Below are 27,670 nucleotides of genomic sequence, written 5' to 3'. Positions count from 1 at the left end.
TTTGAATTCAATGATCTAAAGTTATATTTTTCATGCTTCCACTCATTCAGAATCTTCTATATAGAGATAATTTGAGCAGAGAAGAATAATATTCTGAGTAGTAACCGGTCCTTTTTAATTTTGGATGACAAAAGAAACTTTCTGCAACTCTACAATTTCAGAAACTTGTTACTTTTGTGACCTACATTTAAGTTTAAATTACTAAACTTCAATAAAAGAATAAGCCGCACTATAAGACTCTATTAATAGAAAATTTTTATCCGTCCTTGAAAATCCAAAGTTTCCAACCAAAAAGAGTCAAATATCTACATTTTATTTTGAATTACCAAAAAACTCATCAAATTTTGTAAGAAACAAAAATAAAATAAAATCCACTAAGGGGAGACCAAACTCCTAATAATAGGAGAGCATGACTTAATATTAAGGAGAGAACCTTATATACATTTTTAACGGATATAAATATGAGGAGATAAATTCGAATTTGTTCAAAATGGATATAAATATGAGAATTTATTAAAAAATAAAAAAATAAGGATAGCTAAAATCTAAAATAGAGGAAAAAAATATAAATAGAAATAAAAAAAAGGGAAAGAGTTTCTAAAGAAAAGGTTGAGCTTTCTTTTCAGACTTTCAATTTATTTTGGATGATTACTTTAGTAGGTTTTTCTATATTTTATAAGATTATTAATTAGGATTGTATCTAAAGTTTAGAATAACTATAAAACCATAGAGTACGAAACATTTCAAGGGAAACCTATATAAGCAATTAAGAAATTATTAATAAATAAAATTAAATATCAATAACAATTCTACTAACTAATTAGTCTTGAACTTATTTATCATTTTTTTGGATATAATTAGTTCCCATTAGAGTTTAAATTTTAGATATCACAGCTCGAAAAAGTTTAATATCAACAAGTTAAATTTCATTGGTTGAACTTATTTATCATTATATATATCTAAATACTGTTTATTAAAATTTGGCCAACCCAAATAGAAATCATATTGAAAATTGGATAATGCGCGCACAGAAATACGTCTTTTTATAAAGTTTAATAGAAAATATATTCGTTTTTAATTTAATCAACTTCAATTTTTTTCCTTTAAGACGTAAATTATTTTTCATTTATATAATATAGTTAACTTTTCTATTGTTACTTTCTTTAGTAGAATTCAATAAGAATTGAACTTTCCCTTTTTTTTTTCCCTGAATTATTTTAGAAGCAAAGTTGGTCCGTGTAAATTAAAGGCTTAATGATAAAAAAAATTAAAATTTTTGGTGATTTACAATTTAATTTAATTTAATGGTTTCAATTTTAATAATCCTGACTAATTTAACATGTTTATTGCACTTTGAGAAAATTATCATAATTTTATCAAGAGGTATGCATTGTGTATTCTCTATTAAAAAAGATATTTATTATAATTTGATTTAATTAATTAAAATTATAAGATTCCAATTTTGAAAATTCCAACCAAGTCTTGTCAAGAAAATTATAGTGAGAGGGAAATGCTAATAGTTATAAGTCTAATTTTGGTCAATTAGATAAAATGGAAAGTTCAATTTTGGTTAATTGTATAAGTGGCAATCAATTTGCTTAATTTAGCCTAAAATGTTGATGCTTTACCACATTATCATTCTGATAATAGTTTTTGAGTTATAATTTAAGAGTTATTCACTTGAATTCTTGTATTTGATTCAGTATATACATCCAATCAATTTAAAATTATTACATTATAAAGTAATTATTAACTTTTATATATACATAAAAACCGTTAAAGAAATATTAAGGTATATGCAAATTTTATTGTGATTGAGTTTATAATCAGTTTAACCAACTGTTTGAGAATTATAAATTTTCAAGAATTTAATCCAATTGATTTTTTTTTTATTAATTTTTATATTTAGAAATATAATAGATGAAAAAAAAAAATTTTTTTTCAATTTATCAGAGAATTTATTTTAAAAAAAATAAAAATTTAACAAAAAATTATATGATTGTTTGAGAATTTAATTCAATTCTTTACTTGGTGGAGATAAGAAATTGCCTTGTGTGTTTTTCTTAGTACAATCACTATCTTGAGTGATATTGTTGCATTCAAGAATAAGATTATTGAACACTTACTACGTAGGTAGAATAAAAGAATATCATTAGTCATCATTTACCAGCCTTTATTATACTGCTATAAGTAATTATTTTATTTACCTGCTAAGCAGATTCTTAAATGGGATATTTTCAGCAAATTCTACTAGATCAATCTCATAAATTCTGCAGTGAATGAGTTATATACTTTCGTTTCTCACAGCTTCTGATCAGCATTATGGTAAAGTTACTGCTTCCTGCAAATGGAATTGATGATTCTCTATCAAGAGCTGGATATTGGCAAACTTTTTATTTCCAAAAAATACGTGTCTTTTCTGTGTAAAAATTGAAAACAAGAGCAAAAACAGAAGCAATATTCCATGGTTGCCATCCAAAGAAGATTTCTTAACTTGGTCCTTATGACTACTTATAGACAATCAATAATTTTTCAGAAACATTATAGTTGTAATTTATCAATGACAATCAATCGCTGCCACTGTCCAGCCAACTTACTGACTCATTTCCATAAACAGCAAAACACACACACACACACTATCTGCACAGATTGACTCATTATATAGACAACCAAGAACGTATCTTTTCTTGCCTTCCAAAGAGAGAAAGCGGAGACATAAATGACTGAGTGTAAACAGCTCCACTGAAGAGATGCATTTGGGTGTTGGTGTTTGATGGGAAAAAAGAATTCTGGCCTCTTGACTTGAACCATAGTTTTTTCATCTACTGAAGCCCGGTGAGTTGGAACCTATTATTATTATTATTTGCCAAGAGATAATTGATTGGATGTTTTTTAATCACTTTTCTGGGGTTATTTTTTTTTTCACTTATGATATAATATTTGAAAAGGATATTAAGGTGTACCTAGCGTCTAGCATAGCATAACTGCGAAAAAGATTCATATATAGCTTAAGACTTAGATATCGCCGTTGATATAATATCAGAAAAGAAAAAAAGTTGATGACTTTGAACCTAGTTCTTTTTTATGGAATTTATGCGCAGCACGTATTAGGATTTTGGCCCCCTTTTTTGAGCTTTTATGAGTATATTTTCCGGCCTTATGAGATTACCCTGCTTGATATTTAAGGCCACTTAGCAGCTGTTTCCAATTTCTCTGGTGCGAAGTTTTTGCTTTTCTTTTGAGCCATTTATTAAAGAAAGTGTTTGATAATGTATCAAAAAGTAGTGATACTTCCTGAGGTATCTCCACGGTATGATCCGTAAAACAATAAAAAATATGGGGTGGGTTATCACTCTAATGTCAGAACTGGAGAATAAAAATAGAGAATGAGAAAATAATATTAGATTGTGTATATCTAATAGTCTCCATATATATATATGTATATGCATTAGTTAGTCCCCGCTAATATTAAGAGTATGAGCTGTGATAGAAGATGGTCTTCCATATCTCCTTTATCTGTTGTCAGAGTCCTTGTTGGTCTAGGAGTTTTCTTTGCACTAAGATTCTAACTGCTCATGCGAATATCTGGGAATTTTGTCAGGGAGAGGGAGATCTCCCATTCTTTATCTAGGTGTACGGACGTCCATTTAGCACTTGAGCAATGGGCAAATCACCCGCGTGAACGAGCCTTGTGGAGCAAGTAGCATCAACTGGTTTGTTATGAAAGTGCGTCCCTTTTTTTGGTTTTCTTTTCTCATTAAAAAGCTTTTGAATGGTCAGGACTATGGCTATTCATTATTTACTGCGTGGGACCTGTATCACAAAAATGGGTTCTGAAATAATTTTTTTTAATAAGCATAAGGTAAGTGATATTTTTACTACTTAAATCACTGAATTAACCTAGGCGAATTCTAAATTTTGATAGTTATTTAATCTTGTAGAAACTAGACGATATTTTTTAGATAAATTTCATTATAAATCAAATTAAAAAGTCTAGGAAAAAAAATTTTTCACCTTGTACTTGATTATTCTTTGCTCTGAAAACTGAAATAAGAATAAACATATATTTCAGACCTTCTATTAAGTGGGCCAATATCTATGCTTTGATTCTCCAGGGGAATTTAGTCATTTCTTGTATTTGTCTGCCAACTCTAAAATGGGAGAGGAACTGAAATTCCAGCGGCTCTGGGAGTTTAGGAGGGGAAACAGTGATTTTGATTCTTCAACAGATGATTGTAAATCAAGTTTAGGTGGTGAGCCAGCTTGCAGTAAGAGCACACTAGTCTCCTGCATGGTTCCTGTTGGTAAAGATGAAACTAGTAAGGCTAGTAGATTTCAGCAGAAGGGCAACAATGAGCCTTGCATTTCAGGTCAATTTGAAATTGGGAAAGCTGAAAAAGGGAAAGAAAGAACAAGTAAAAAGGATAATGAAGATAATGAAAAGAAAAGGGGATCTCGTAGTAGAAAAAAAGTCCCTCAAAAGAAGAGTAAAACTACTGCCAATGGGGGTGCTGCTTTGGATGATCTCAATAACTACATGAACTCTTTGTTGGAAGAACTTAAAGTGACCAGAAAGAATTTGTTATCATGGATGAGGGAAGAAATGGAGAAATTAATGGCAGAGGAGAAAGCTTCTGAGTCAGAAAGTGAAGAAATCAAAACCCAATTGCAGCATCAGAACAATCTTAAGGACAATGCACAAGTCCAGTGCCAGAACATCTTAGGGAAGGACATCCAAGTTCAACATCCAAGCTTCTTTGACGAGTGTGGCCAAGGAAATCACCAAAGCAAGTTTGAGGAAAATGCGCACTTGCAGGACTTGACCAACTTGGAGGACAACCCTGGAGTGATGTCTCAAAAGAACTCCAAGGAAAAGGCTCAACTGCAGCGTCAAAAAAGGGCCCGATCTTGTCCTGGAACCAGAAATTCCAATGGTATATCTTTTGAGAGATTTGGTAACAAGAAGAAATCAGCTGATTCTAATAATTTTACTCCAGCACTTGAAGATCAAGTTGACTATAGCCAAGAAATTGTGCTTGCGACACCATCTGACGAGAATGGAGAAGCGAGAGTGGCTTTCTCTGAAAAGTCCAAATCCAAGTCCGGCACCTCAGACCAGAATGAGCAAGTGCAACAGCAGAAGAGCATTGTGTTGGCCTTAAGGGCACAGAAATGCAATAGCAGATCCCCAGTGAAGAATGCAAAAGGAAAAAAAGCTGCTAATTCTAATAATCACCGTCAAGTACCTAACAACCAAGTTGATTACAATCAAGCTATTGAATCCATTGCCTCAGCTGAGAGGGACAAAGGAGAAAGATCAGGATTCTATGTGGAGCCAAATTTTTCATCTGATTCCTTCAATCAGGTAGCTTCATCAATGTACTTAACAATACCAAGTGTGCTAACGAAGGCCCCTATTTTAAATCATAGGCCTGATACTTCTTCATTTAGCTATATGCAACCAAGAATTGTCCAGAATCAAATAGGCATTAATTCAGAAAGATCAAATCTAATAATGAGTTCAACTAGTCATCTTGGATACTTTCAAGGCATGCAACCAGAAGAAAGTAGATACTATGGTCAAATGAGTTCTAGAGATATTGGTTGGTTCAACCAGAACGATACCACAAGTTCAATTGTGGGAAGTGGATTTACGGTTCCTCTGCAGGCTGTAAGTGGTGGCTTTAGCATTCCAACTCAATTTGACTCGGAAAATCCACCCAGAGAGAACAATAACACACTGGGTTTGACGATGAATGGAGGAGCTGTTAGGTATTCTGAGGGAGGCTACTCTTCACCAGAAACTTACATTGCCAATAACTTCCATAGCAATCCAAATTATAGAGCTGAGGGCAGACTAATGACATATCAAGACAGTTGTAGATTCCCAAAGTAGCTAGGTATGTACACATTTAGAAATGGATAAGAGACTAATTCATTCAAGTTGGCAAGTTGCTTTCTTCCACAATAGGGTATCTGAAGTTTCAAAATGTCTGTTGTTTTTCTTTTTCTTCTTCACGTGTTGGCCTCTGTTGTTTTTCTTTTTCTTTTTCTTCTTCACGTGTTGGCCTCTGTAACACCTTGTTAAGTCCACTACAAATTAAATAAGAAACAGAATTGATACTTCAAAATATACTTAAGAAAATTCTCTTTCCTAAAAGAAAATTTCCCCTAGAAAAGGCAGCTTAGATGCTTCAGCTATGTTACAGAAGTCAAGTTAGTGGGAATTTTGTTCACTTTTTATTTTGGATTTGATCATTCAGAGACAAAATTTCAGTGCTCATACAACTTTCTTAATGTGAAAGGAATCATGAACCATAGCCATTGTTGTTTTGAAATTTGAAGATCTGCAGTTTATTTTATTCCTCTCCACTCACAAATGTTTATTCTACTATTAATGAAGAAATCACTAAAATATATGAAGATGTACCGATGAGCTTAGATATACTGAAGTCGTCTCCATAACTAGGGGTGTGCAATCGGTCGGTTCGGTTCCGAACCGAACCGAACCAATAAAACCGAAAACCAAAAATCAAAAATTTTTAAAACCGAACCGAACCGATTGATAAGAGAAAACCGAACCGAATTAAACCGATAAATATCGGTTCGGTTCGGTTTTAAACCGATCAAACCGAAATTTATAAAATTTCATTTTTTTAACATTAAATCTAAATAATAAAAACAGAAAAAATTAGAAATCAAAACTAAAAAATCTTAAGGTTCAGTTCGGTTTTCTTTGATTTCGGTTCGGTTCGATTCGGTTCGATTCAATTTGATTCGATTTTTTTGATTTCCTATATATATTAATAATTTCGGTTCGGTTCGGTTTTTTTGATTTTTTTATGAAAATAACCGAACCGAACCGATTAACCGAAATTATCAAAATTATAAACCGAACCGAACCGAACCGATTAAATTTTAAAACCAAACCGATTGAACCGAATTAATCGGTTCGGTTCGATTTTTCAATTTTAACCGAAGACTGCACACCCCTATCCATAACTATATATGAAGCTCGAGTTTGAGTATCAATTGAAGACAATTTTATAATAAAAGAGATGTGTTTAGGACTTCACAACATCCTTTAAACACAATTCCATGTAAAAAAAAAAAAAAAAAAAAAAATTACAAGTCTAATTGGATGCATCCAAAGTGGAAAAGATCAAATAGGTTTCTGTATTTTAATTAAGTTTTGGCCAAATAAGTTTTTATACTTTCTAACTAAGGTGGATAGACCTATTTTTGGTAAAAAATATATATATATATATTATTATTTTTAATTTTTAATAATAAAATATTAAAAAATAATAATTTTAATATTAAATAATTTTTATTTTTTTAAAAAAATTATTTTAATTAAAAACAATAAATTAAAAATTATATTTTATTAAATGATAATTTATTGGGTCTTACATAAAAAATATAGTCTTATTTGATTAAAAATTTAATTTTAAATTTATTTGACTTTGAATTGAAAATACAGACTTATCTTTTTTTTTTTTTAATTCAAAATAGTGGACCCATTAGTCTAGTCTAATTTCCAATATTGCCCAATAAAAAGTTTGTAATTTACACATTGATTTATCAAATTTTTTAATCCAAAATTTGCATGAGAGTCGTTGCCACATGCTTTGGTAGAACAACAAACAACATGATGACCCTCTCTGGTGTGTCGTGTCCAGCCCCCTTTAGCTAAAATTAATCAATTTGCAGACATCAAACACACCTCTGCCCACTTGTATTGTATTATTATTGCATTAATAGCTAATCAACTCTCTTTAAATAAATTAGAAATATCATTTTATTAATCATTGATTTATAATATTATTTTACTAAAATATTAATAGACCATAATTTGAAACTTTGGGAAAATGATACTTGATTATTTTCCAAAAAAAAAAATCTTTATGGGTATAAAAGGTCAAATATATATTCAGTATATTAGTGCATAGAATTATGAAAATATTGATTATATATGATTTTTTGAGAATCCAACAAATATATATTTCTAAAGTTCTCGAATAAGTTAATATTCCATTTTTAATCATATTTATTTGTCAAAATTAATTTACAAACTTATATAGAGAGTTTAATTTATAAATTTGAGTTTATAAATATTTAAAATTTTAATTAATTATATATTTTATTAAAGTGTTTATAGACTTATAAATAAATAATTGTTGTATTTGATAAAAAGTAATTTATAAATATATTTATTATTAAAATAATTAAAATAAATATTAAATAAAAATAATATAATAAAATATTTATTCTAATTAATTTATAAATATTAAAATAAAAATTAATTTTTTTTAATTTATTTTTTTAATTCATTAATTTAAAAATTATTATAAATGAATAAATAAATGATGTGATGATGGTATATATATATATATATATATATTAATTTAATTTACAATTTAAAAATTTACCGTCTCGAAAATAATAATAATAATAAAAAACAAGGATTCCCGCGGTTTTTAACTGTCGGGGCGTACGGACAGTGGAGATTAACAGCCGGCCGAAGCAATGATAATATTGATTAATCATTATAGAAATAATATTGAAAACGTCGTCGTCTTCTATATTGTTATTGGTAGACGTCACTTGTCAACTTGTGTCATTTTTCATTTGAAGCGGAAGCAACAGTCAGATCCATTGAATTGATGATTAGTTTTCTTCTTCTTGTTTTAGTTTTTAAATAAAAGTTGAAAAATTCATTTTCTTACTTTTCTTTGTAAATTATTTATTATATTAAAAAAAAGAAAAAAGAAAACTAGACGAGAAGCCTCTCTCCCTCTCTCGACTCTATCTTTCTCTCTCTGCTTTAAGTTCTGTTTTGCACAGAGGGTGGAATCCATGGATTTGAAGAAACTCTGCTTAGTAATATCTGTTTCAGCTGTGATTTCGTTGTTCTGTTACCCGTCTTCTGTTACAGCTGGGGACATAGTGCATGACGATGATTCAGCTCCCAAAAAGCCTGGTTGCGAGAATGACTTCGTCTTGGTACAGCTTGAATGCTGCTTTTTCTCCAAGTTCTTGGTTTTATGATTTCTCAACTGGGTCTTGCTTAATTTGTCTGTTGGTTGGTTGAATCTTGGTTTTGTCTATTTTTGTACGGTCAAGTAGCAGGCAAAAATTGTAAATGGTGTTAGTTAACTATTTTAACTTGATTATCTGTCTTCTTCTTCTTCTAACATTTTTGTGTAATTTGGAACTAGTAATGTGATCTCTCAAAAGTGGAGTTTCTAAGTTTCCTCTTTCCTTTTTCTTTTTCTTTCCCAAATGATTAGAATTTCTCAATTTTTTTAAAAATTCGTCGGCAACTTATCAACCGATCAATTCCTTTGCTTTACTTAGCTTTGGAAAGTTCCAAAGTAAAGTTAAGAAACTATATAAAATTGTTTATTTTTCGGGTCATAATTGAACTGCTCCATTTCTCTCATCCTGGTTCACTTTTAGGTTTCAAATTATACTACTAAATGTGCATACTTTATGAGCTGTAATCAGGAATTGCATTTGATGGTATTTCTTCATAGAATGCTTATATTATGTTTCATTTCCAAGCCAAAGCTTCGTACTTTGTAGGAAAGTTGCATTGATTAGATTCTGGTGGAACTTATTTCGCATTGGAATTGTACTTTGTGTGGGTTTATGTCGGTTTATGTCGGTATAATTTACCCATTAATTTTGGTGCTGCTTTGTTAGGTAAAAGTTCAAACTTGGGTCAATGGAATAGAGGATGCTGAATTTGTTGGCGTGGGTGCTAGATTTGGCACCACCATTGTATCAAAGGAGAAAAATGCAAATCAAACTCGCCTCACTCTTTCAGATCCTCGAGATTGTTGCAGTCCTCCCAAGAGGAAGGTTTTTTTTTTTTTTTATGATTAATATGTTCTAATTTCTAAATAGTTGTAATGTTCGTTATCTTCAGGAATGTGCCATAGATGTTCGCTAAAGCCAGTATATTTGAATGTTTTAGCTTGATAGGGATATCATTATGGTTGATCGAGGCAAGTGCAAATTCACAGCCAAAGCAAATAATGCAGAAGCTGCTGGTGCTTCTGCTGTCCTTATAATAAATAACCAAAAAGGTAAATAGTATATTTACTATTGTTAGTTGATGCATGTGCTTAAGTAGTAGAGGCAACTTCAGCAGACAAGGATGATGTTCTATTTTACTATCGTAGAAAAATGAACTTTTAATGATTAACCCCATCAATCAACTGAGATAGTCATAAGGTTCAACTAGTTGGAATTGGCTAGATAAGTACTTTTGCTCTATTTTATCCAATTCTTCTGATGTTTAGAAATCAAATCCTTTTGTCTTGTCTTTGAACTGCACTGTTTTCAGTCTGCCTTTGGCTCTTTTTTTCTCCTTGAAATTATTCTTCTTCACCAGTGACTCCAAAGGCCTATGTTTGAACATGGCCTTAAATGGGGAACTAACCTTTACCTTTGATTTTAATATATAAATACATGATCATAACAGCATAAATATTTTACTTTCAATATTTGCCATTGTGACTCATTTTGTGAGAAACCTGCTATTTCTCATGTAGAACTTTACAAGATGGTTTGTGAGCCTGATGAAACTGATCTTGACATAAAAATACCTGCTGTTATGCTGCCACAAGATGCTGGTGCAAGCTTGGAAAAAATGCTATTGAATAGTTCATCAGGTAAGCTTTTCCACATTCCATATAAATGGAGGAGAAAATGTAAATTGTCTTTGAGTCAAAATTAAGACAAAAGTTGCTATAGATGTTAATAATTCATTCCACTTATAAGATTCTTCCAGTCTAAGTCACTGCCTCTCTTCTGGCTCACACATTTTTATAACATAATTATCCATTTGGTAACATTTTTCTTTAAGTCCAATATAATTTTATCCCATGCTTCCTTTTTACCATAAATCCACTTAAAATTTCTTTGTTGCCAGTGTCTGTGCAGCTATACTCTCCAAAGCGGCCGCTAGTTGATATAGCCGAAGTATTTTTGTGGCTGATGGCGGTTGTTACCATCTTGTGTGCATCTTACTGGTCTGCATGGAGTGCCAGAGAAGTAGCTATTGAACATGACAAGCTATTGAAGGTGATCTTTGGCTTACTTTTGCACTATAGGATCAACTTAATACTTTCTTTCCCGTAGTGGCATTCTTTTTATGACTTATATTTGCTGATTAAAAGGCCGTTTTCTTCATATAGGATGCAGTAGATGAAATTCCAAATGACAAGGTTGTAGGTGTTAGTAGTGTTGTAGACATCAACACCACATCAGCCGTCCTGTTTGTTGTTGTTGCTTCATGCTTCTTGGTCATGCTTTACAAACTTATGTCATACTGGTTTGTTGAGCTTTTGGTGGTTCTTTTCTGTATTGGTGGGATTGAGGTAAGAGTCTTTCCTTTCCACTCTGCAATTATTCCACATGTATGGAATAACGCATGGATACTTAATCATTTATATGTATTCTCAGTGTCATTATTGCAGGCATATTTTTTAATTGTCATGCAAATTATATCAAATTACTTGGCATATAAATTTACTGGGTCGTTGGTAATTTGTCCATCTATATTTATTCTCTTTCATTAGAGTTAATTTACTCTAGTTTTATGGTTTTGCAGGGCTTGCAAACCTGCCTAGTTGCTTTATTATCAAGGTATAATTCTCAATCTCTCATACTGATGTGTCTCTTTTTGGGTTCATTTGTCTCCGACTAAGACTCGAACTCGAGATCTTACAGCCCTAGAGACTGCTCTAGTTCAACTAAGTTAAAGCTTATTGGTCATTATGATATGGTTTTAGCGGTTAAGGTTTATTATTAATCTCCATAGAGGTCACAGGTCTGCTTGTGAGTTGTTTGCAATTATTATTGTATCTTTGCTTGGGTGGCTTGGTTGGAGGTTCATTAACTTGCTTTCTAATGGATGCAGTTATTTTCATGAAAATGCTTATGGTGTGCTTTTGCTATGGATGTAGAAATTATTCTTTTGCTAATTTTATACATATTTAAATACTTTCAATCTTCCTAATGTCAGGTACTTGTTGTAATCTATTGTGAGACCGAATGTGGCTCTGATAATTCTGAGATTTTAGTGTGAATTTTGATTTTTGAGTCCAATTTCCTTTTAATTTGAAGTATAGATGTTACATAAAGATGTATTTGACTTGGCTTAGTGAGAACCAGTATCTTTCCTTGGTTATCTTATTGCAAGTTGTTTTTTTTCTTTTTTTTTTTTCATGTGATTGACCATCATAAGCCCTAAAAAGATTGTAGTAGTGATGCAGACAGCAGTTGATTTAGTCTAAAAGCATAGCATACATATGCAAAGAGAAAAATATTCACTTTGAAGAGAATCTGATATGATTGAGTTGTAAATCATATTGTGTAAAATAAAGCAGTTAAATAAACCAATGAAAGGATAATATATGAAATAATGAAGTTTTTGAAGGTGTAGTTTGGGAGATTTTATGTAATTATCACCATCGATAACTTATTTTTGTATGGCAGTTACCCTAAGATGGTAGTTGCTGTGTGAATGGCTGCTAAAAATGCTAATATGATATGGGTGCTGAAAAGAATTATTACAATGCAGGGTGAGTGATCATAGGAAAAGTATGATTAGGCAATGAGTTAATTGGGCTTACCTAGGTCATCATCTGATTTGGCAATGTGATAGCTGACTTCCACTACGCCATTTTCCTGCTATTCATTTACAATGTTATTGAAATGATGACTTGGTAAATATGTGAAATCTTATATATTACCCCTTTAAAGTGGACATCTACCATGAAACATTGCGTGGTGAAGGAATTTTTATTTGGTATTAAGAGAGTTTAAAAAGTTGAAGCAAGATGATAATACATCTATATATGATATTGGTGAAGAATAATAAACTAGCTTTTATGTCTATGCTTCTATCATTCTATGCTTGTCTGTTAGATTGCGTAAATAAAGGATGTCAGTTCTATAGCCTTTAGTCAAGGAAATTGGTATTCTTGGTGCTGGAAACTAAAGTTTCAGTGTTAATTTGCACAGGTGGTTCATGCATGCAGGACAGTCATACATTAAAATACCCTTCTTTGGACCTCTTTCATACCTAACATTGGCTGTTTCACCATTCTGCATAGCATTTGCTGTTGTTTGGGCCGTCTATCGCAATGTCTCCTTTGCCTGGATAGGCCAAGATATATTAGTAAGGATATATTTCCTCATCATGCCACCTGATTATACACATTTTGTCTAAGATTCCACTCATCATATTTAAGTCCTCCCCCCACCCCTTCCAGCACATAAATGCATGCTCAAAATGTTCTATTCTCATTATTGTTGGATTTCTTTCCATTTCAAAAAGGTTAAAGATAAGCCAGCTTGTGATATGAACTGCTTAATAACTTCAGCATTATCCTTGATAAATATGAGAGCTTGATGTTTTGGACTTCATGTGGAGACCAACCAAACTCTTTCGACACATCATATGTGTGTGTGTGTGTGTGTGTGTGTGTATTAACTGAATGAAAAATCTATTGAAAAGGAAGAAGGGGTTGGACCTTTGCGGACAGTTAAATGATCATCATGTTGTCACTTTCTTTTACCTGAGCAGAAAATTTGGGTTGTTTTCTGCTTTTCGAAATTTTAATTGCCCTCCTTCATACTTTCTCTCTCTCACTTTTGCTTTAAAATTATAATTCTGAGAACTAAATTGTTACAGTGAATGTACAGGTTAATGTCTTATTGAGTGATGAATTCACTTAAATCTTTGTTGATGGTAGACATAAATAAAACTTTTTCATTCCACTGTAGCTCTGATTATTAGAGATTTCACAAATTATACTGGGCATTAGTGATGAGAGAATTTTTACATTGAATCCCTTCTTTCTTTTTGATGTGTTAGTTATCTTGGTTTCTATATTTTGCAAAGCTGCATTAGTAGCCACAAATTTGAATAGATATGAAGAGGTATAGGGCCTTTTGCAATATTTCTTCTGTTTCATTTTTATAGGTGATCATGTAAGACTGATATTAAGCAATTCAGTAACAATCTTTTTTTCCTCTTATTTGTTTTTCAATCAGGGAATTGCACTGATAGTCACTGTTCTGCAAATTGTCCATGTACCTAACCTCAAGGTAACATATTGCTAGTTGTCTGGGTGCACATTCCTCGTATTCTTTAATTAATATATATTCAATGGTGAAATTACTAGTAGCAAATATGTTCATGATGAACAGTAGCTATTATGGAATTGGACATTGTTTGTTATCGAAAACAAAGAAAAAGATAATAGCATTACTTCAATGCATGTAGTTTGTTGTGAATGTTATGCATTCAATTTGAGCATGCAATGCATTTATACTTAAATGATAAATCCCTTTTTCTATTAACATTTTTTTTTTTTGGCACCTGTATTAGCATGCAATGGATTTCATTCTAAACTGAAGATCTATGTTAAAATGGAGCTTCTTTAATGATTCTGAGTTATTTCTAAATCAGGTGGGAACAGTTCTTCTCAGTTGTGCATTCTTGTATGACATCTTCTGGGTGTTTGTTTCTAAGAAGTTGTTCCATGAAAGTGTCATGATTGTGGTAAGTAATCCTGCTAATATTACCATCTATCATGAGTAATTTTTTGTTTTGACTTCAAAGTATTGGACCATTCAAATGCCAAAGAACAACTCTGATTGGTTGTATCTTTTTCCAATAGGTGGCTCGTGGTGATAGAAGTGGAGAGGATGGTATTCCTATGCTGTTAAAGATCCCACGAATGTTTGATCCCTGGGGTGGTTACAGCATTATAGGATTTGGCGACATCCTTCTACCTGGATTGGTGATAGCATTCTCACTTAGGTTAGCATTTATACTTAATGTTTTTCCTTTATGTGCTAAGATTTCTTCACCTCAGCTAGTTCTTCCATTCTCTTTTTTCTCCTTGTCCTGATATGTTTTCCTCACTGGGCTTTATAATTGCAAGCATGAACTTTGCTAAGCATCTTATGTTTCTCCTTGTTTTTCTTTTTTCTTTCTCACAGAATATATTAAAATAGCTACTTTAAGTTCCTGTAATCAACAAATTGTTTTCCCAGAGAACTGCTTTTCAGTTTTCTTAGAAGTGATGTAGGCGGTACATTCGGTATTTTGCTTAGTGTTTATTAATTGGCTTTACTCGCATTCATGAAGGTAAAATATGCCTACAAACTACAATAAAGTACATTTTGGAAAATGCTATAGTGCTGTGGTTGTAACTAAAGGAGCGGAAGCATGAAAAATTATAAGTTTAGAAATTCAACAATTTTCTTCTAGGATCTCATGCATCATGCAAGATTCATTATTTACCTAATTGATTTCAATGTTAAACAGCATATTAAAACACTTTTAATATGTTTTTGGATCTACATTTGCCATTTAATATTTTAGAATTAACAGATTAATTAATTAGAATCCTAGATTAATTTAAGAACATGTGCACTAACATTTTGATGCACTGTAGTTGTGTTTGGTACCTTTGGGATGCATTTAGAACACCAGATGTTGTTTCTTTAGCTTGTCCACACCAAGATCACCAATGGCAGCCCCTTGAACAGCTTCTCAAGCCTTTCCAATCAATTAGAAATTCAGGTTTTGCCTTTAGAGAGATTACAGATGTATATAGGACACTATAAATGATTTCTAGCAATTTTAATTCAAGAGAATGTTGACAATTCTCTTTGAATTGATGAGAGATGAAGAAAAAGAGAGGAAGAGGTCTCCAAGGGTGGCGGCACCTTTGATAAAAATCAGAATATTATTTGTTTCTTTCATAACCTCACATTATATAATTAGGTCACCACTTAAAACCCTTGCCACATGTTATCTTCTGATTGGCTCTTAGTTTAATTGACCCAATCACATTGTACCAAGTCTCAAACTTAGATTTAATCTTGACTTTAATCATCTTACATGATTAAAAGACAAATGGCAAGCTTATATGTAGTGCCATGTCATGGTGACACATGTCACCCTGTGAAATGACCAAATTGCCCTTGTGTCTTAATTTTGAGTTCTCAACCCAAAATAATTATTTCTCTTCTTCTAATCAATTTATATCAAATATAAATTAATTAATTAATCTCTATTAATTAATTTCTTATAATTAAATTCATATTTAAACACTTTAAATATAAATTTAACTTATACTATACATCCAATAACCTAGATTTGGCTTCAAACCATGCTAGGGACTTTGCAATCTAATTGCAAACCAAACCTATTTAATTAATCAATTAAACTCTTTAACTAATTAATTAAATCACATTTAACTTGGTGATTACTTGTGTATGTGTGTGACTCACTAGGCTAATTACTAATTGGCAATGAGATATGATATCAACTCTTAATATCATCAGAACTCTTTCTTACCATAAATGATTTCTCTAAATCATTTTAGGCACCTCATAAACTATGGTTAACACCTAGCATAGTATGCCATAGCCACCCAATTAGTAATAAGGTTTACCTTAAATGAACCTATAATCATATGTTACCATGTACTAGAATCTCTCTGTTACAAAATCCCAATTCAAGTTGGAGTCATGATTTATGTCAAACCCCATTTGCTATGAATATTATGTTCTCTTTTAATTCCAGTTCTTGATTAAAAAGATTTTCTCATCAGAAACTCTTTTCTGATTAAATTTATCTGTCCTGGCCAGGAACTTGAAACATCAAGAACAATTAAATAAACATAGGATTTTATCCCTATTTACTTAGGGTAACAGATTCCATCTTGATCAACACCTACCTCCATATATAATTAGTAGGAGCTAACACATGCCCATATACCCATACACAGTACAAGTATGAAAGCAATATCAAACTCAAACCACCTATATACAAGATAACTGTGCTATCTCAGGTCTAAAGATTATATGCACTGATATGATTTATGACAATACATTAACAAGTGTAAACTTCATGTGCTTGTCATAAATGTCGCTGGTTCGGCCTATTTATCATGTGAAAGTGCCTATCATGTTTGTTATATGGCATGAGACTAACCATTCCTTCTTATTTATATCTCATATAAATACATTGGGAACAAACATGAATACAATCTTTCTGGATAAGTCATGTCCTGTGTGAAGTATCCTCGATTGTGAACCAATTTATGATACTTTGTGCTAGAAATACTGTCACACATATTCTTAATAACTTAAGAATAAAATTTCTAACAAAATATCAATGGACCTTTTCTATTACACATAAATATATTATGTAAATGGAAAAGTGAAAGTGCTTTTTATTAATAAAATATGTACAAGATACATACTAAATGATATGCTCTAGGACATACTACTAACAATCTCCCACTAGCACTAGAGCCATTCATTACAATATCTTAGACCCATCTTCTCAAGATGTCGGTCTAACTGAACTTGTGACATAGGCTTAGTAAATGGATCAGCTGGATTTTCAGCTGATGTTATTTTCTGCATGGCTACATTGCCTCGCCCAACTGTTTCTCTGATAATATGGTAGCGCCTTTCTATGTGTTTGGATTTCTGGTGAGACCGAGATTCCTTAGCCTGTATGACTGCTCCATTGTTGTCACAGTGAAGTGGAACTGCTAACTCAATGGAAGGAACTACTGCAAGTTCTGTCACGAACTTCTTTATCCAAACAGCTTCCTTTGCAGTATCTGATGCAGCAATATACTCAGCCTCGGTAGTGGAATCTGTAGTCGTACTCTGTTTGGAACTCTTCCAATTGACTGTACCTCCATTACAAATGAATACATACCCAGAGGTAGACTTTCTATCATCGATATCTAATTGGAAATCAGAATCAGTATAATCATCCAATTGCAAGTCACCACCTCCATATATCAAGAATAAATCATTAGTTCTTTTCAAGTACTTAAAGATATTCTTGACAGCTATCCAGTGTTCCAAACCTGGATTGGATTGATACATGCTAGTCAAACTAACAGCATATGCGATATCCGGCCTAGTACACAACATTGCATACATCAAACTTCCAATAGCCGAAGCATATGGAATCCTGGCTATTTTATCTCTTTCTTCAGGTGTCTTTAGAGACATCTCTTTAGAAAGGTGGATACCATGTCTCACTGGTAACAATCTTCTCTTGGAATCAAGGATGTTAAACCTCTTTAACACCTTTTCCAAGTATAGACTTTGGGATAAATCAATTATTCTTTTTGCTCTATCTCTATAGATGCGAATTCCAAGAATATAGGTTGTCTCCCCTAAGTCTTTCATGGAGAATGTATTTGACAACCATACCTTTACAGTTGTCAACATACCTGTGTCATTACCTATCAACAGAATATCATCCACATATAAGACAAGGAAAGTGATAGCACTATCACTAACCTTCTTATATACACATGGCTCATCCTCATTTTTGATAAAACCAAATGACTTAATGGCTTCATCAAAACGGATGTTCCAACTCCTCGAAGTTTCAACCTATAAATGGAGCACTTTAGCTTGCATACCTTGGAACCATCTTGGGATTCAAAACCTCTAGATTGTTCCATGAAAATGTTTTCTTCAATGTATCCATTGAGAAAAGCTGTTTTGACATCCATCTGTCAAATCTCATAATCATAGTATGCAACTATTGCTAATAGAATTCTAATTGATTTAAGCATGGCAATAGGCGAGAAAGTCTCCTCATTGTTGATTCCTTGCCTTTGGCGAAACCCTTTCGCTACTAGCCTTGCTTTATAGGTTTCTACCTTTCCATCAGAACCAATTTTCTTCTTGAAAACCCATTTGTTCCCTATAGGTACAATACCTTCAAGTGGGTCAACAAAATCCCAAACTTGATTCTTATACATGGAATCAATTTCGGATTTCATAGCATCAATCCATTTTGACGAATCTATATCTGATATAGCTTCTTCATAGGTAAGTGGATCATCTCAATGTTCTACTTCTTCATGAGTAGACAACTCTTGTTCTTCTTCATTAAGGAAACCATATCTCACTGGTGGGTGAGATACCCTGGTTGATCTACGAGGAACAGCTGTAGATGTTTCATCAATAGGTATAGGTTGACTAGATGGATCTATATCCATCTGATTTGTTGGTTGGTCAGAATTCTCAAATTCTAACTCTATTTGCCTTCCTTTGCCTTCCTTTGCCTTCTTTTTGAACAAACTGTTGTTCAAGAAATGTGGTATCTCTACTTACCACAACCTTTTGTGATGTAGGCAAATAAAAATAATATCCAAAACTATCTTTTGGGTATCTAGAAAATTGACCATTTTCTGACCTGGTTTTCAATTTATCAGTATTCAGCTTTTTGATATAAGCTGGACAACCCCAAATCTTAACATGCTTAAGACTTTGTTTTCTTCCATGCCATATCTCATAAGGTGTGGAAGATACTGATTTTTATGGAATCCTATTCAGAACATGCAAAACTGATTCTAATGCAAATCCCCAAAAGGAGATTGGCATATCAGTATAGCTCATCATATTACGTACCATATCCAATAAGGTACGATTTCTCCTTTCAGATACACCATTCAGCTGTGGTGTTCCTGGAGGAGTCAGCTGGGAAACAATGCCATGCTCTTTCAAGTATTCATTAAATTAAGTACTCAAGTATTCACCTCCACGATCTGATCGAAGAGCTTTAATACTTTTTCCTGTTTGATTTTCTACTTCAGATTTAAATTCTTTGAACTTTTCAAAGGATTCATGTTTGTATTTCATCAAATACAAATACCCAAACCTTGATTTATCATCAGTAAAGATAATAAAATAATGAAAACCGCCTCTAGCCATTTCTCTAAATGGGCCACATACATCACTATGTATTAGTTCCAAAATATTTTCAGCTCTTAGCCCTTGTCCAATAAAGGGTGATCTGGTCATTTTGCCTTGAAGGTAGGATTCACAAATTGGAGTAGGTTCAGAACCCAATGAGGATAGAATCCCCATTTTCTTCAGTTTTGCAATCCTATCTTCTGCAACATGACCTAATCTTAAGTACCAAATATATTTTGAACTTGAGTTGGTTTTCATCATGGCATTGCATTCATTTAGATCATTTGCATTCATTTTGTGTTTATCATATTATGCAAATAATAAAGACCATCATGCATATAACCCGAGCCAACATATTTATTTCCAAAATAAATATTGCAAACATCGTCTGTGAACTGAAATTCATAACCATCTCTAGTCAAACTAGATATCGAAATGATGTTCTTAAAAGCATCCGGTACTTATAAGATATTATTCAAACACAAAACATATCGAGACATGTAAAAAGATTTAGATCCTATGACTAAAATTTCAACAGTTGAGCCATTGCCAATTCGGAGTCTAACATATCGAGAACGCAAGCTTCTACTGTTTGCTAGTTCCTGCATATCATAAGAAATGTAAGAACTGGCACCAGTATCTAAAACCCAAGCTGTAGATGAACTATGAGTATCATCAGAATCTAAATAACAAGATATGAACATACCTTCCGAAGATGTATCTTTCTTGTCCTTCAGAGAAGCAAGATACTCTGGGCAGCTTCTTTTCCAGTGCCCATCCTGCTGGCAGTGAAAACACTTTCCTTTGCCTCCATCAGCTTTAGTCTTCCCCTTCCATTTAGCTATTTTCTTGGAAGGACCAGCAATTTGAGATTTCTTTTTCTTATTGCCCTTCTTCTTGTTGGACTTTCCATCAGAAGAAGATGCAATCAAAGCTACCTCTTTTCCTTTAGCCCGGCATATTCCTTTGGGCAATAACCAGCATGTTGAGTAAACCAGCCAAGGTGCATTCCTGCTTAGTCATATGGAAATTTGTCACAAAATTCCCAAATGACTCAGGAAGGGGCTGAAGGATCAAATCCGTTTGCAGCTGGAAATCCATGTTAAAGCCAAGATGTTCCAGCTGCTCAATCAGCCGAATCATCTTATGGACATGATCCCCAACATTCTGTCCTTCAGACATCCTCATGCGGAATAGCTGTCTAGATATCTCATATCTAGCATTCCTGCTGTGCTCACCATACAACTCTTGTAGGTGAAGAAGGATTTCACTCGCACTCTGCATGTTCTCATGCTGCTTTTGTAACTCATTACTTATAGAAGCAAGCATGTAACACTTGGCTCTCATATCATGCTCTTTTCACTTGTTCAAAGTTTCATGTTCCTCTTGAGTGGCCTCTGGAGGTAAAGAATCAGGAACATTTGAGTCTAGAACATATCCTATATGTTCAAGGTTCAGGACAAGTTTCAAATTTCTTAGCCAATCAGATAGATTAAGTCCTGTCAACCTATTACGATCAAGTATGCTTATAAGGATATTGGATGGTGGTGGTTGTGGTGTGCTTATTATTATCAGAAAATTAACTGCAGAAAATAACCAGATTAATTAGTAAATGTATCATGTATTTAACCAAAATGATTATGGTCTTTTAATCAAATTGGTCCTCCCACTAACTTAGCGAATCCTACACTTTTAAAGTAGAAAACGGAAATCCTAGTTGGATGGATTTCTAGTGGGTGATTGAATTCTTATAATCCTATTGATCATCCTCAGGCACATCCATTATTGAAATTACAATAAACTATAAGTGAGCAACTCATTGCCCATCACATCTCATGTGAAGTTCAATCCTTTTAACTAGCCCCTAATGCTTAAAATCTCAGGCACATCCATTATTGACTTATCTTGCATTAGTTAAGTTGATCCCATTGAGCCAGTAAATATGCAAATAATTTTAATGTCCTCAGGCACATCCATTATTGGGCACCAAACCATTTACATATTTACAACATCTCATACTTAAATTATTCTTAAGAAAATCTCTTAAATTAATTGCATCATATGCAAGTATTTAAAATTTCTTAAAATAATTGCCTCAATGGAGGGCCCATGTTATAATTACTTTAATTATACAATTTCTAACTTAATCATTTATTTGGAAGATTTTGTGGTCGTCCTAATTACTATTATGGTCTCACTTTGCACATTATCCATTTAGCATGTATATATCATATACTTGCATACAATCCCATACATCTCATGCATTCATGGATAAACAATAAATATGGTATGATCATAGACTTTCTAAGGGATTCAATTCTGAGCCACCAAGAATTGAATCAGGGCATTCCTAGGTGCATTTTATTCATTCATATTACAAGTGTTGATGAAGGAGTACATAATCAATACTTAATCTTGAATTCCTCCCACTGGTCCCACTAATTCTCTTGACCTCCTTGATCTTCTTGCAATCCAATTACATAGTAATCATTGGCATACTAAGGCGAATTTACAAGAACCAAATAAATGAAATTACAACCCAAAAAATATTACAACCTTTATAATATATGCCACCAAAATAAATTAAAATAAATTAATTAATTTACAACCCAAAGAAATATAAAAGAAATAAATCAAATCACATTGGTCTTTTATTGTCCATGATCATCTATCATGCATATCACTATTTAACAATTAAATAAAACATACATACTTAAATTAAATTGAATATCTCATATTCAACTTAAAAATTCATATTTGAATATGATTCAAACAAATTTAAAAATTCATATTTGAATTACATTCAAACAAATTTAAAAATTCATATTTGAATCAAAATTTAATTGTGTGATTAAAACTCCTAATTAAACACTTTAATTAGTGATGGGCCTAATATGGGCCTTGAAACCAAGCCCACAAACAAGCCCAAAAGCCATGCGCATGGTTGGATGCACCAAACCATGCGCACCAATGGTGTTCATCTTCATGCCGCCACCTATTCTTTGCAACAAGCAATGAATCAATCATCTCATGATCAAATCACACAATTAAATCATATATTCAATAATCTAAATGGCAAATATAGTGGCTCTGATACCAATTGAAGGAGCGGAAGCATGAAAAATATAAGTTTAGAACATTGAATTCAAAAATTTTCTTCTAGGGTCTCATGCATCATGCAAGATTCATTATTTACCTAATTGATTTCAATGTTAAACAGCATATTAAAACACTTTTAATATTTTTTGGATCTATGTTTGCCATTTAAGATTTTAGAATTAACAGATTAATTCATTAGAACCCTAGATTAATTCAAGAACATGTGCACTAATCTTTTTATGTACTGTAGTTGTGTTTGGTACCTTTGGGATGCATTTAGAACATCAGATGTTGTCCCTCTAGCTTGTCCATACCAAGATCACCAATGGCAGCCCTTGAACAGCTTCTCAAGCCTTTTAAATCAATTAGAAATTCAGGTTTTGCCTTTAGAGAGATTACAGATATATATAGGACACTATAAATGATTTCTAGCAATTTTAATTCAAGAGAATGTTGGCAATTCTCTTTGAATTGATGAGAGATGAAAAAAAAGAAAGGAAGAGGTCTCCAAGGGTGGCGGCACCTTTGATAAAAATCAGAATATTATTTGTTTCTTTCATAACCTCACATTATATAATTAGGTCACCACTTAAAACCCTTGTCATATGTCATCTTCTGATTGGCTCTTAGTTTAATTGATCCAATCACATTGTACCAAGTGTCAAACTTAGATTTAATCTTGACTTTGATCATCTTACATGATTAAAAGACAAATGGCAAGCTTATGTGTAGCGTCATGTGTCACCATCTCTCTCATGGTGCCACATGTCACTCTGTGAAATGATCAAATTACCCTTTTGTCTTAATTTTGAGTTCTCAATCCAAAATAATTATTTCTCTTCTTCTAATCAATTTATATCAAATATAAATTAATTAACTAATCTCTATTAATTAATTTCTCATAATTAAATTCATATTTAAACACTTTAAATATAAATTTAACTTATACTATACATCCAATAACCTAGATTTTGTTTCAAGCCATGCTAGTGACTTTGCAATCTAATTACAAATCAAACCTATTTAATTAATCAATTAAACTCTTTAACTAATTAATTAAATCACATTTAACTTGGTGATTACTTGTGTATGTGTGTGACACACTAGGCTCATCACTAATTGGCAATGAGATATGATATCAACTCTTAATATCATCAGAACTCTTTCTTACCATAAATGATTTCTCTAAATCATTTTAGGCACCTCATAGACTATGGTTAACACCTAGCATAGTATGTCATAGCCACCCAATTAGTAATAAGGTTTACCTTAAATGAACCTATAATCATATGTTACCATGTACTAGAATCTCTCTGCTACAAAATCCCAATTCAAGTTGGAGTCATGGTTTATATCAAACCCCATTTGTTATGAATATTATGTTCTCTTTTAATTCCGGTTCTTGATTAAAAAGATTTTCTCATCAGAAACTTTTTTTTGATTAAATCTATCTATTCTGGCCAGGAACCTGAAACATCAAGAACAATTAAATAAACATAGGATTTTATCCCTATTTACTTAGGGTAACAGATTCCATCTTGATCAACACCTACCTCCATATATAACTAGTAGGAGCCAACACATGCCTATATATCCATACACAGTACAAGTATGAAAGCAGTATCAAACTCAAATCACCTATATACAAGATAACTGTGCTATCTCAGGTCTAAAGATTATATGCACTAATATGATTTATGACAATACATTGACAAGAGTAAACTCCATGTGCTTGTCATAAATATCACTGGTTCGGCCTACTTATCATGCAAAAGTGTCTATCATATTTGTTATATAGCATGAGACTCACCATTCCATCTTATTTATATCTCATATAAATACATTGGGAACAAACATGAATACAATCTTTCTGGATAAGTCATGTCCTGTATGAAGTATCCTCGATTGTGAACCAATTTATGATACTTTGTACTAGAAATACTGTCACATATATTCTTAACAACTTAAGAATAGAATTTCTAACAAAATATCAATGGACCTTTTCTATTACACATAAATATATTATGTAAACGGAAAAGTGAAAATGTCGTTTATTAATAAAACATGTACAAGATACATACTAAATGATATGTTATAGGGCATACTGCTAACAGTAACATCCACATTAAAGAAAAAGTAAAGGGTTTATATAAGCCCTAATGTTACTATTAAAATAGGGCCTGTGGTGTTACAGTTGTTACAATATCTGTTTATAGTTCCATTGTTGTCTTAAAGGCTTCAATTGCCGATGAGATGCATGAAAAGAAGAAAGACAGAATATTAGCAGTGGCAGTTAAATGCAAAGTTGTTAATTTATCATAACATTTCAAATATGCAATCCTTTTGTGCTTTTGCACATAAAATAGATGTAATTGTGATCTTGCCATTTTTAAGAAGTGGAAAAAAAAATGAGGCATACTGTTCCACCTTTGTCTCTGGTAAGCTGTTTCAGACAGTAAATTATCATCCAGCAGCAACTTTTGTATGCTAAATGGAATTGATCATCCTGGCAGGTATGATTGGTTGGCAAATAAGAGTCTTCGAGCTGGATACTTCTTGTGGGCAATGATTGCTTATGGATTAGGTATGGGGTTTCAAACTAACTATTCTTATTTCTTTACGTATAAAATAAAAGGTGAAAAGGATGAAATTATGGATGACTGTATTTTTTCCCCTCTTCTCAATTTTGAAACCTACTTCAGGTCTTCTCATTACATATGTGGCCTTGAACTTGATGGATGGGCATGGCCAACCAGCACTGCTCTACATTGTCCCATTCACTCTTGGTAATTCTTTTTGCTTAAAGGCAATAAAAACAATTAGAAACGCCAAATAACTTGATTTTTATGTTTACATTTGGCTGATAAAACCAAAAATTCCGACGTTGATGCAGGAACCTTTCTGACATTGGGAAAGAAAAGAGGTGATCTCAACGTTTTATGGACACGAGGGGAACCTGAAAGACCCTGCCCCCATGTCCATCTTGAACACTCTCATGAACTGAACGTGGAAAAATAAGTTTTCTTGTAAGTATATTTGTGCAGTGTATCAATCATTTCCAGGGAAGCTGGTTAAACCAGCTTGTCAAAGCTAGCATAACCTGGAAATGTTGTATGAAATTAAATCTTCATGCCCTTTAGATTATTAGCATTTGGGCTAACTATTAATTAATAATAGTGCTCAATATTGTTCCCACAAATTCCCTTCTATCCATTTTTTTTATAGCAATTTTTTGACATTGTTCACCAACAGGAGATGAGGTACGCATTCAATCTGTTCAAGGCTTCCTGTTTACATTGATTGAATAAATTTTTAAAATTTAATTTATTCTTATATTTTTATTAGAATTGCATATATATATATATATATATAGTATTTGGTTTAGCTCATAAGTAGATTACTATTTAGTCTAGTTATAATTTAAACTCTTTAAAATAAGTTAAAAGTTATAAATAAGATACCTTTTACTTATAACTTATCAATTTATTTTAAAATTACTATTTGACAGAGGAAAAGATTAATATTATCCTCATAACTTTTAAAAATATTAATATCATTTTCTTTTTAACAACTACAATATTCAATTACATATTCTTTTGTCATTTTGATAAATTAAACTATTTTTAAGTAATTTTATCAAACAATAAATTACTTATTTTTAAATTAATTTATGAGTTAAAAAATAAATTTTAAGTTAAAAATTAAAAATAAGTAATTAAAAAAAAACATCTTCTATATCTTTTGAAAGATGGACAAAATTCCTTGTACTTTACCGGTGGAAATTAATGTTTAAAAGGGACAGTAACTCTAAATCTAACACTCGTTAAAGTTTATGTTTTTGAATGTTGTCATTCTGTCAGAGATAGATTAACCCTTTTTTTGTCCTAATTTGTTTTTAATCTCAAACACAGACAGTGGGGGAAGCAAGGTTTTACAAAATGTCTGTTGTAAACATTGAAGACACCCTTAACAGTAAATCTTACATTTTAAGATAAATAAATGTTGCTTACAAGTTTAAAAATAAATAATAATTAAATAAATCTACTTCCTTCCATGGTCAAGGTGGTTGATGAAATGCAAGAGTTGCTGATGACAGCCATTATCTTCTATCAATGGCAAGATTGGGCCATTGATTGGTTATGAATCAGTCTCCCTCTCTATTGTTGTTAGCTTTGCCATTACATTTGCCAACTGTTGTGCATATTGGCTAGCCAATTATGTGAAATTTTCTTTAATTCAGAAATTACGGATGGTGTCGATCCTTTTGTTGAGCTTGAAATTGTCTCTGTTAAAATAGTTTAAATCAATTTGGTTTAATTTGTCCTTATGTAATATTTTCTGTGAATCGGAGAAAACAGATGACTATCATAAATTCATGATATTGTATGTTTCTGCAGTAAGGAGCCAATTCATAATATTATCTATGAAGATGCTCTTATCTTATATGTTTCTTGTTTCTGTGGGCAAAAATATTCGTTTGGATCAAAAAGATAAACCCATCTTTCCCTCTTAAGAGAATTCCTTTTTTCTTCTTTTCTTCCATACTTAGTAGAAGTAATAAGATTAAAAAACTAAGATCACAATCATTCTAGTTGAAGGATTCCAAGCTAAAGGGCAAAGGCTGCGTGTCTTTAGGCTGCATATGAGAGAGGCAGTGTTGGTGCAATGTTTATTGGGTCGGTGGGCCAATCTACAGTGCTGTTAGGATCAGATTATGCCACGTGCAACATTGAGAGAGTTTTAGACCGCTAGATGTGAGGTTTGTGGGGAGGGAAGCTCGTTGTTGTAGGGTTTG

At 32.3% G+C, this 27,670-nt stretch overlaps 2 protein-coding genes across 2 annotated transcripts; both read left to right on the top strand.

Annotated features, from left to right (window-relative positions):
- Window positions 1–4,156: 4,156 nt before the first annotated feature.
- Window positions 4,157–5,943, top strand: LOC110658454 (uncharacterized). The gene has a single exon (XM_021816072.2). It carries the CDS (start codon window positions 4,157–4,159, stop codon window positions 5,894–5,896), a length of 1,740 nt encoding a protein of 579 aa, XP_021671764.2. The 3' UTR covers window positions 5,897–5,943.
- Window positions 5,944–8,849: 2,906 nt separating this feature from the next.
- Window positions 8,850–26,074, top strand: LOC110658453 (signal peptide peptidase-like 2). Its single transcript, XM_058153683.1, has 14 exons — window positions 8,850–9,006; window positions 9,709–9,867; window positions 9,983–10,094; window positions 10,563–10,682; window positions 10,943–11,094; window positions 11,208–11,390; window positions 11,624–11,658; window positions 13,039–13,195; window positions 14,074–14,127; window positions 14,492–14,584; window positions 14,703–14,845; window positions 25,389–25,459; window positions 25,578–25,661; window positions 25,769–26,074. The coding sequence occupies exons 1-14, from the start codon at window positions 8,860–8,862 to the stop codon at window positions 25,891–25,893; spliced, it is 1,635 nt and encodes a 544-aa protein (XP_058009666.1). The 5' UTR covers window positions 8,850–8,859; the 3' UTR covers window positions 25,894–26,074.
- Window positions 26,075–27,670: the final 1,596 nt, after the last annotated feature.

The sequence above is a fragment of the Hevea brasiliensis genome, chromosome 9 (genome assembly GCF_030052815.1).
Source record: "Hevea brasiliensis isolate MT/VB/25A 57/8 chromosome 9, ASM3005281v1, whole genome shotgun sequence".
Classification (NCBI taxonomy): Eukaryota; Viridiplantae; Streptophyta; class Magnoliopsida; order Malpighiales; family Euphorbiaceae; genus Hevea; species Hevea brasiliensis.
Note: the sequence above shows the minus strand (reverse complement) of the source record. Positions and strands in the feature narration are given on the sequence as shown.

Bases quoted from the DNA above. Each gene is read 5' to 3' on its own strand.
- LOC110658453 (XM_058153683.1), top strand. From the start codon at position 8,860: ATGGATTTGAAGAAACTCTGCTTAGTAATATCTGTTTCAGCTGTGATT. The intron at 14,585-14,702 runs GTAAGTAATCCT...TTTTTCCAATAG, and splicing joins ATGAAAGTGTCATGATTGTG to GTGGCTCGTGGTGATAGAAG. The intron at 25,662-25,768 runs GTAATTCTTTTT...ACGTTGATGCAG, and splicing joins CATTGTCCCATTCACTCTTG to GAACCTTTCTGACATTGGGA.
- LOC110658454 (XM_021816072.2), top strand. From the start codon at position 4,157: ATGGGAGAGGAACTGAAATTCCAGCGGCTCTGGGAGTTTAGGAGGGGA.